Source organism: Cupressus sempervirens, chromosome 6 (genome assembly GCF_028749045.1).
Source record: "Cupressus sempervirens isolate cs-2001-9-10 chromosome 6, ASM2874904v1, whole genome shotgun sequence".
NCBI lineage: Eukaryota > Viridiplantae > Streptophyta > Pinopsida > Cupressales > Cupressaceae > Cupressus > Cupressus sempervirens.
In genome coordinates this window covers 322,147,268-322,158,719 of record NC_143123.1, presented here as the reverse complement: position 1 = coordinate 322,158,719, position 11,452 = coordinate 322,147,268, and the positions used below count along the sequence as shown (strand labels likewise).

The following is an 11,452-nucleotide window of genomic DNA, read 5'->3' as shown; positions in this document are numbered from 1 at the left end:
TAATAACCTAATATTAATAATATAATATACAAATTAAATAAAAAGACACATCTTTTCTTTTGATATTATAGGATATATGAAATTGATTTATAAAATTTTAAAATATAAATTTTGAAGTTAAATTGGATAATGTTTGGGCATTGCATACAATTATTAATGTTATTGATGAAATATTTGAATTAAGGTTTTGATTACATACATACACTATACACATGTAGTTTTGTAATGTATGTTGAATTTTTGAATTTTCGATAGCTAGTAGTTTTTGAGCATCTAAAATTCTTTTGAAAGTTGTCATTTAATATGTCTTGAATGAGAACATTACTAGAAAAATGAGTGAATTTATTTACTTGTGGTGTAATTATTTGTAACAATTGTAAAATTTTAAGCTTAAACATCATAAGCATTTATCTCTTTCTTACAAATAATAATGAAGAAAAAACAATAAGTTACCTATAATTAGTATGTCAAGCTTTCATTTCTATTAAACTAAAATGTTATTGTACAAAAATTGTATTTTTTAGCTTCTTTATCATCACTTAAATAAATGACAATTGGCAACTGATTACAAATATTTTCATTCGTTCAATCATTTGGAAAAGTGACTAACATTAATTTTCAAACTGATTCTTATTTCTTAGATTTTTTAAAACTTGATTGTAAAAACTCAATCAGTCAAATCATTTATAAAAACTCTCAATATCATAACTCTTTTTAGTTCCTGCCTTTGTTAGGAAACTAATGGAATCACCAAGTTCCATATTAATTCTATAATCTCAAAATTTCATTGATATACCAATGTTTGCAAAAAGTTTATTAATTTGCATATTTTTTTGAAATTGAAAAATACAATTTTTTTAAAACTTTATTGGTTCATGATGAAAGGTAATGAAAAAATTCAATTTTCTTCATAAAAGAAAACAACTATTTTTTCCAACACTTCCATTAATGCAAGCATTAATTGCAACCTTATCTTTTCTTGTGACTAAGTCGATAAACTTTTTTTTTAAATAATCATTTTTCTAACACCTCTATTAATGAATGCATTAATTTCAATTTTATCTTTTCCACATTTGGGATAAGTGGATAATTTAAAAAAAAAAAAGACAATTAGTTTTAATTAATGTTTATCTTTATAATTTGTAAAATGTTATTCAAATATAGACATTTTAACTCTTTTAAATTGTCAATTTTCAAAAATTATTTTTTATATAGTTTAATTTGATATTTATTTTATTTTTTATTTTTATTTGTATATAAGTTTAAACTAGAATTTAATTATTTTTATTTTTACATATCTAAACCAATGCTTTTAATACATTTTCTTTTATTATTTATTTATATATATAATTTTATTAGATTATACATTTATTTAACATATATAATTTTTACTATATTGATATTTTTAATTTATACTTTAAAATACATAATATTAATTTTGTATCAATTTTAATAAAGTTCAAATTATTTAGCTTGGTATATTATCAACTTTATTTATTATAAGTGTGTTTGGTTTTTTTAAAGCATAAATGTTATTTTTAAATTAATTTATGTTTATTTTTTTAATGCATTATATTTAACTTCAAGAATATTGTCCAGCTTGTGCAATTGGATGAATTTATCACTTAAACAAGATATATTAAATAATTTAATAATTGAAATTAATCAATTTAACTCTTTTAAAAAAAAATTATACAATTTTATCTATATCTCATGTATAATTAGTTGATAAATACCTTTGGTATGATAAATGTTCTTTAGGATGTCATCTAATTTTAATTTAGCATGATACTATAATGTTTATTTATATATTCTTTTACTATTTTTATTAATATACATATTGCAGTTATATAATTTAATAATATACTAATTATACTCGTAATTTAATTTAGTTTAACACTATAATGTTATATTTAATGTTAGACTAATTATGCGCCCCTTATTTTTTTTTTGAATCACTGCCACCATTGAGAACCTAATTGATTATGTTCATTACTCCATTTTTGATAAAAATAATTTGAATCAATTCCACCATCAAACATAAATCTAAAATAACAAACATAAATGAACAAATAAAAATGCTAAAATACAAACATAAATCTAAAATAACTAAAATGTTTATAAACCACAGCCAAATTTAAACACCAAAATATCACGTGTAAACTATTACACCTGAACATCCCTGAAAGCTCAAAAGTTTCAGTTTTACAAGAATCCGATAAGCCTTCTGGTTTATAGGAATGTCGAGAGCGTAAGACGGATCTCGTCCTATGGCGGCGGAAAGATGGCGAAGTACGGTCCGGTCGTGCTCGCTTCGATACCCTTTATCTCTGCGAAGGAATTTGTCAGCTTCTTCCAATGGAAAGAAGCCTCCTCCTCCTTTCGGAGAGGCGGAGGAAAAAGGGGGAGCAGAAGTGCCTTCGCCTTCCTCACTGTTTGATGAGGTGAGGGCCAGTCTGCGAAGACCCTCTCACACTCGTACTCCTCCCCCTTCCTCTTCCTCTCCATCACTGGATGAAATACGGAAGAACCTCTCCGAGTTTCGTTCCAAGTCTGTTACGCCCCCCGGGGGCACCAGTAAAGAAAGGTTATCCTTCGAATCGATCCGCGACAGCCTTCGGCAGCTCCGTACTAGCGGGCCCGAAAAACCCAAACCGAGTGAGTCGACGGGATCATTTTCTCTCAAGGCATTTGGAGAGAGTCTGAATTTACAGCCCTCCAGTTCCCCTCCTCCTTCGGCCAGGGATACGCCTTCCACTTCCAAAACTGACTTCATGAAGATGTACAGCTATGATGAATTAGGGGCTAGATTGAGGAAACTCCGTCCCCCTAGCAAGAAGGGCTTTTCTATTGCCGAGCTTAATAATCGGCTGCAAAAATTACGCGAGATTGAAGAAAAGGAATCCGAGTCCAACATAGGTGGAATTTCCTTCAGAGATTTGAGGGAGAGTCTCGCTCAGCTGCGCAAGTCTTCTGAGTTATCTAATAAAAAGTCTTCATGTAAGTCGCTACTCAACTTTGATTTCTTGACGCTTATTTAGTTTCCAGTTTAACCAAGCTCAGGCAAATGCAAATCTTATTTGTCTAATTCTATCTTCTGAATGCACACCCCCTTCTGGTGCTAAGGGGAGACTTGGTGCCAGTTCAGTCCCCAAAACAGCTATAAATCCGAAATGCCAGATGAAATGCATCAACTTCTAGAAGAAAGGATCCAGTACTTCTATACTCTAATATTGTACCATAAAATGCACTTTTGGTGATTCAAACGACTTCTTTTTTTCCTTATAGCACCTTACGTGACAAGTTCAGTACTTACGCCATATATCCGAAATTTCAAATCAATACATTAACTTATAAAGAACCCTGTAGTCGTTTAACTGCACTCTAACCTTGCACTTTTAAATACATGGTGGTGATTCTCATAGCACCTTACTTGACAAGTTCAGCACTTAAGAATTATATTTGAAATTCCAAGTGCAATACATCACAGCTTATAGAAAAAGGGACCCAGTAGGTGTGCACCCTAACATTGCACTCTTAAATGCACTCTGGGTATTCAAATCACTCTTAGTTTTCGTAGAGTACTTTCAGTGTTTAAGCTATATATCTGAAATGTCAAATAAATATATCAATTTTTTGAGGAAAGGACCTGGTGGTTGTACACCCTAATGTTACACTCTTCTATGGACTTTGGTGATTCAAATGACTTGTTTTTTATAGCCCATTATTTGTCAAGTTCAGTACTCAAGCCATGTATCCAACTGTCAAATAAAATACATCAACTTGTATAGGACAGAACACAATAGCTGTGCACCCTAACTCTGCACTCTTAAATGCACTAAGGGGTTTCAGATGACTCCTATTTTTCTTACAGTACCTTATTTGAAAAGTTCACTACATAAACCTAAGGTTTGAGGTCATTATGTTTTGGCCGAGGTGTCATAAGATACGAAGAAAATAAGTTAGTGGAATTGGTGTGCATTAACTTTTTTGTGCAACTATGTGGTACTGTATGATGCCCCCTTTTTAAAACTGTACTAGTCTGATCTACAAAACATAAATTTAACACAAATTAGAATTTCGGTTTTGAAACTTTACAATTAAATGATTGAGTACCTGTATATAATTCCTGCACACAACCACAGAATATATATACCAAATGCACACTCATATCATGGTTAGGGTTAGTCAAATTTTATTGTAATGTCCACAAATCGTGGAGATTACCATCTTTTACTATAAAGATAAAAGAATTAAAAATACGTTACATTTAAATTACTTCATATGGAATTTAACATATTTGATATTTCTGATTTTATGAATCTGCTCTTCCCTTCTGTGCTAATTATTACATTTGGAATTAAAAATATTTGATATTTCTGATATTATGCAAGGTTACTTGGCAATTAGGTATAGATCAGGTTCATTAATTATGGTCATATGTTGATAAGACCTCATGTTATATATATTCTATTTCTATCCCCTTGTGATTCATGTGATATGTTTGTGCAACTATATATTAGTGGTGATGTAAACAAAATAACAAATCTGTGCCACAGGTTGTGAAGTCTGATCTGCTTTATAGGTTCCTGGTCCTGTTCTTTGTTGAATTTGGTTCATTTTTATTTAATCCTTTCATCGGATATCTTGATAATGTGCAGCCTTTTATCTTGAAGAATGTTTGATATTGTTGATTATTATCAATGTCTTTGCATGGTGCGCCTGGCCCTATTTAATATTGTCTAAGAGCTGCTTTGATTGCTGTGGCAGCTTGAGGGAGACATATGGATTCATAAAGACATACCCCTTTAAATAGAATGTTGTCCTAATTAATCTGTCAAGCCAATGACAATTTTTATCAATTGTTATGCTATATTAGCAAATCATATTATTAGTGACTGATGATATTATCCCAGGTCTTATTGCCAAAATAAAGAAATCGATACAATTAGAGAAATCATATTATAATATTATACAATTTATATTTTAAGCAATGTTAGTTAGGCATGGATTGAAGGAATATGATAACAGTTTTAGATTAGGCTCATCGCATACTGGGCCTACTGGCATCACATGATTTTTTTGCTCTTCATGACATGACTTGTTTTAAAGACTTTATTTGACTTTTCAAGTAATAAGAGTCACACAAATAACTTGAAGTGAGTGGTAACAACTTTGAGGTCACTACGGTGAGAAGATAAATGGTTTTTCAATTCATTGTTGCAGCCACAACTATTGGAATGGATTTGACTATTAGGTTGTTTTGTCTGATTATCATTTGACAATTTTGTAATGGGCACCCCTGAATGTCCCAAAAACTAAACCAAATTGCTGAAAGGAATTATGTCAAACAGTTTGCATTCAACTACTTAAAACCCCTTATAACTCTGGAAATCAAACGTTTATTTGTTTGTTGTGTTTCGTGCATGGAATTGGTATCATACAACATAAACAAGAAAGAAACTACAACAATATGCAAAGTGGAAATGAACTGCTGCTAATAAAATGTTATTTTCAGAATTTATAAAACCAAATACATGGCAGATTTATCAACTCACTAATTACTTCAGCAATATTCTCATAATACTCCAGCCCATGCTTACGAACTTGCTGCTACAATACTTTGTCCTCCAATCAGTCCACTACCTTCATAATACCATTCCCTCCAAGCGGCATAAGCGTCGGACAAGTAGTGAAGAAGATATGAGCAAAATATCAAATCTGCCTGTAGCCGGAAATGCAACTAAACTGCCTGATAATGAAGCCAATAAGAAAGAATTCCAAAGGCCAAACCCCAAGGGAATGACGTCTATAATGTTACAAGAGAGGATAGACGTCCTCAAATGCCAAGAACAAAACTGCAACTCACACACCAATTTCTTCTCATATTCAACCTGTCTAATGAAGCCACAAATGCTTCCTTTTATTCTATTCCCACGGGTCCCCTCAACTCATATGGGCAATGTGGGATAAAAGATGTGTAATATAAAACATATATTAAAATACCCCTTATGTCTCCCTTGGGTACACATCACCATAAAATATATATTAAAGTAACACTTTAATATTTTACAATTAAATTAGACGTTACTTTAATAAAACTTCAGGCATTAAAATGTATTAGCAATCGGACTCCGAATAATGCGAGTGATAGCTCATCGGAAAGCTCTCACCGAGGAGTATCGAGTCCAATCACCAAAATTGACCTGCACTGTGTCCTGCCGACTTACTAAAAATAGTAAGTATGCCTGAAACTAAGTAAATCAACTTCGTTTTGGCCCAAACTGGAAATTACTAGGCCAAAACACTCCAAGATCCCATTAAACCCTTCGTTAGCCCTCGGGACCATGTAGAACAAGGCTAACGCGCACACACTTGGTCAACTGCTAAAATGGGGACATTACAGTCTGCCCCCCTTGAAATTGCTTGTCTTCAAGCAACCTCAGTCCAGCCTGCTGAATAACCTGCTCACTCTCCCATGTAGAATCTTCCTCCGGCAGGTCTTTCCATTTGACCAAATACTCCTTCACTATCCTGTTTCTAAGCTTCCTCTCTCTGGTATCCACAATAGCCTCAGGTACTAACACAAGCTTCCCCTCCTCATCCAAAGGGGGTAAATCTGCAGAAGGCACTACACTCTGACCAATGGCTTTCTTAAGCCTAGACACATGAAACACATTGTGCACTCGATTGCCCTCTGGAAGCTCAAGCTCATAGGCGACTTTGCCCACTTTGCGAATCACCCTGTAGGGACCATAAAATCTAGGTTTCAACTTTTCAGCTCCGCTCTTCTTGAGCGATGACTGTCTATATGGTTGTAGCCTCAAGTAAACCATATCCCCTACCTCGAAGCTACGCTCTATTCGGTGCTGATCAGCATACAATTTCTGTTGATTCTGGGCCTGTTGTATATTCTCTTTGAGCACTTTCAGGATGTCCTGACTATCCTGCAATAAGTTTTTGGCTTTGGGCACTCTACTGTCCCCCAAAACTAAATCCATGAAGCTAGGTGCTTCATAACCATAGAGTGCCATGAAAGGAGTCATCTTGATGGACATATGATAAGTGGTGTTATAACAATACTCTCCCATATGCAACCATCTGATCCAAGCCTTTTGTTGTGTAGTTACATAGTTCCTCAAATATCCTTCCGCCCATTAATTCACAATCTCTGTTTGCCCATCTGTTTGCGGATGATAACTAGTGCTAGGTGTAAGATCTGTACCACACAACCTAAACAACTCTTGCCAAAAAACACTCATAAACTTACTATCCCGGTCGCTGACAATGAATCTGGGCAGCCCATGTAACCTGAATATCTCTTTAAAGAAAAGATCTGCCACCTGTGCTGCTGTGTAAGTGGACGGAATAGCAAAGAAGTGAGCAAACTTCGTCAAGCGGTCCACCACCACATAGATGCAATCCCTTCCCTGCACTCGTGGTAAACCAGTGATGAAGTCCATCGAAATACTTTCCCATTTCCTATCAGGAATGGGCAAGGGCTGTAATAAACCTGCAGGAAATGTGTGTTCTCCCTTATTTTGTTGACAAACCATACACTCCCTGACATACCTCTGAACATCATCCTTGAGCCCTTTCCATGAAAACCGCTCTTGTATCTGCCTGTAGGTCTTGAAGACCCCCGGATGTCCTGCTGTGGGTGCATCATGAAATGCCTTCAATATCGCCTCTCTCAAATGTGATGACGGAATCAAATAAACCCTGTCCTGAACTCTGATCAATCCATCTATCACCTCATAGCGATCATCCTGTATGGTACCTGAAATCAATCCAGAAGCCCAAGCATCTCCGACATACTCTGCTATAATCCGATCTCTCCAATCTCCTGAAATCTCTGCCAGAGCACATAAGTGAGGTCTTCGAGATAAGGCATCAGCCACCACATTTTTCTTACCTTTGACAAACTCTATGTCAAAGTCATAAGCCTGCAATTTAGTCACCCATTTTTGTTGCCGGTCATTAAGATCACGCTGGCTCATGAAGTATTTAATACTGTTGTGATCAGTCTTGATCACAAAACGTCCACCTACCAAATATGATCGAAATTTGGCCAATGCATGCATTATGGCCAACATCTCCCGGTCATAGACAGAATAACTTTTCTCAACTCCTCGGAGCTTCCTACTCTCGAATGCAATGGGATGCTTCTCCTGCATCAATACTGCTCCAATCCCATCACCTGATGCATCACAATGAAGCTCAAAAGGCTTTGTGAAATCCGGTAGAGCTAGAACTGGACATGAAGACATTACCTGCTTGAAATGCTCAAAACACCTCTGTGCTGCCCCTGTCCACACGAAGGCTCCTTTCCTGGTAAGATCTGTCAAGGGTGTAGCAATCTGTGAGAATCCCTTAACAAACCTTCTATAAAAACCACATAAACCAAAGAATCCCTTAAGCTGTGTAAGGTTTGTGGGAGTAGGCCACTCTACAATAGCTCTAATCTTTTCGGGATCAACCCGAACGCCATCTGCACTAATGATATGCCCCAGGTAAAGGAGCTCAGTCATGCCAAACTCACATTTAGATTCCTTGGCATACAATGACTCTCTCTCCAGAATAGATAACACCTCCTCCAGATGATGTAAGTGCTCCTCCCAGGTCTTACTGAAGACCAAGATGTCATCAAAGAAGATCAAGACAAATCTCCTCAGCTGCTTCCTGAATACCTGGTTCATACAACTTTGAAATGTAGCAGGTGCATTGGTTAGACCAAATGGCATAACCATGAACTCAAAGTGGCCATAGTGACATCGGAAGGCTGTTTTCTCAATGTCCTTTGCTCTCATCCTGATCTGATGGTATCCGGATCGCAAATCAATTTTGGTGAAGAAGCATGCCCCATGCAACTCATCAATCAGCTCATCAATCCTAGGAATGGGATACCTGTTTTTAATTGTTTTCTTATTCAGTGCCCTGTAATCGATGCACATGCGCATTGTCCCATCCTTCTTCTTTACCAATACTACTGCTGAAGCAAAAGGGCTCTTACTGGGCCTGATATGCCCCATCTCCAACAAATCCTTAATTGCCTTCTCTATCTCATCCTTGTGTTTCTTAGGATGACGATAGGGAGTAATCATAACTGGTTTGGCTCCCTCCTCGAGCTCAATAACATGTTCCATCCCTCTGTCAGGAGGAACCCCATGAGGAATATCGCTAAATACTTTAGCGTGTCTATCAAGTATCTTCTGGACATCTAGTGGATGACTCTTTTCTTGTGGCTCTGGTGAAGTTGGCATAATGTGGCACTCTGCCGCCCACTCTATGTCATCATGACGAAAAAGTCTCTGCATTCTCCTCAAGGACACTATTCTGCAACCTCCATCTGAAAGCCCTCTAAGTACCACAGTTCTCCCCTCATGCTGGAATCTCATCTCCAATTTCGCTAGATTGAGTGTGAACTCAACTAGTGAAGCCATCCATGTCATGCCGAGGATGACATCATAATCTCCCATGTCCACAATATAGAACTCATCTTCCAACTCGTAGCCATCTCCAAACCTGATGCGAAGATTAGATATCTTCCGAGTGCATAATAACTTATCACCGTTAGCCACCATGACTCTAAACCCATCATGCTCCTCTGTCTGTAACCCTCTCCTGGCTACCAACTGTGCATCTATGAAGTTATGTGTAGCCCCAGTGTCAATAAGAGATATCACTTTCTGCCCCTGGATAGTACCCCTGACCTTAAATGTGATTGCCTTTTGGGCCCCTGTCAAGCGTGCCAACGATCTATCATCCTTAGGAATGTTGCTCTCCTCTATAGTGTTACCCTCATCTGAATCGGAGTGCTGATCCTCCCCTTCTGACTCTGACTCTTCTGCTGAAAAATACTCCATTTGATTTGCCTTAGCCTTGAGAGAACATTTATGAGATAAGTCCCAAGGCTCTCTACAATGGAAGCACAGCTTCTTCTTTCGAAGTTCATTCAAGGTTTCATTGTCTAGTCCTTTTGATCCTTCTTTGGGTTTGCTATACTCTTTCTGAAATGATTTTTTGTCTTTGTCCTTGCGGTAGGAAGAATCTGTTGAATGGTTTTTTCCTTTGTATACCGAAGGGGCTAAATCTCGTGCCTTTTTAGTTGCTTCAGCTAACGTGAGTGGATCATGTCCCTTCACCCAACCTCGTAATGGATCAGCAAGACCATCACAAAATAACACCACCAATCTCCTAGGAGAGATATCAGTAACAAGTACAGACAAGCGCTGAAACTCGGCAATGTAAGCATCCACAGAACCTGACTGTTTTAACTGTGCTAGCTCCTTGAAATGTAACTCGGGATCCTTAGTGTCAAATCTCCCAATCAATGTTTCGGTGAATTCCTCATAAGATGTAATCTGATTATGCCCCAAAGTCACCATGCCATGATGCCACCATTCATGTGCAACGCCATCCAAGTGCATAGCCGCATACTTAATAGCCTCCTCCTCAGGCATAGGATTAAGCTGCAAGTATGTATCTACCTTCTGCACCCAAGCTCGTGCAGTCATCTTCCCTGAAGCATCATAATAAGGTAAAGAAAGTTTTCCAACTTTCTTCCTCAGCTCAAAGTTTTGATTCCTCCCTCCTGCTTTAGGCATGTGTCTCATCCTCAAGTCCATATAATCTCTAAGAGAAATATCCGCCTGAAACTCTGGTCAACTAGCCTCCCAGTCCCTCCTGAACTGATCCTGTAACTCGGTAATCTGCGGTTCGTTTACTGGATGAACCGGATCTCTGGGTGGAAAAGTGGGTAGAAGAGGTCTCGAGCTCACAGTCCGTGCTGGGCGTGCAACGTGTCTAAAGTTATCAGCCTCATTCCCATTGTTGCCGTGTCCATTATTACCATTAATGTTATTCTCAGGACCATTGTTGTTGCCTTGGCCTTCATGGTTATTGTTTCCCCCGTTGTTATTGTTTCCCTCGTTGTTATTGTTTCTGTTGTTGGCATCACCTGGATTAATATTGACACCCATCTCTCTAGCCATGAGCTGCAACATCATGTCCATTCGCCTATTCTGCTCCTGCTGCATACGCTGCCCCTGCTCTAATGTATCCAGTAACTGTCGGAACAGTACCTCCCCTTGATCTGGACCAGCATTTCTGCCTCCGCCTAATCCTGTATTCCTGTCATCTCGATCACCCATATTATTGTCCTGATCACAGAATATCTCCTCTGTGTCTGTATGGTTGAATTCAATGTCCCCCTGCACGGATTTACTAGACTGTTTGCTTTGCAAGTCTGAAATCCTATTTTGTCTTGCTCTGGTATCGCGGAAATTATAAGACCCCTGTCGCATGCTCAAACATAAATGCTTAGCCTGTGTTTTTTTTTTTACTTACTTTTTCCCTCTATCCGGCTGTTCCAAATTCCCTATAAGACCTCCACAGGATGGCAGGACTTATAGCTCTGATACCACTGTAATGGGCACCCCTGAATGTCCCA

General features: G+C 37.3%; 1 protein-coding gene across 1 annotated transcript in view; it reads left to right on the top strand.

Annotated features, from left to right (window-relative positions):
- The first annotated feature begins 2,201 nt into the window (after positions 1–2,201).
- Positions 2,202–11,452, top strand: part of LOC149552478 (uncharacterized) — a 48,698-nt gene continuing 39,447 nt past the window's right edge. The window contains exon 1 of the mRNA XM_089788060.1: positions 2,202–3,000. Coding sequence (XP_089644186.1) covers positions 2,271–3,000 — 730 coding nt within the window. The 5' untranslated portion in view covers positions 2,202–2,270. The remainder of the gene's footprint in view (positions 3,001–11,452) is intronic.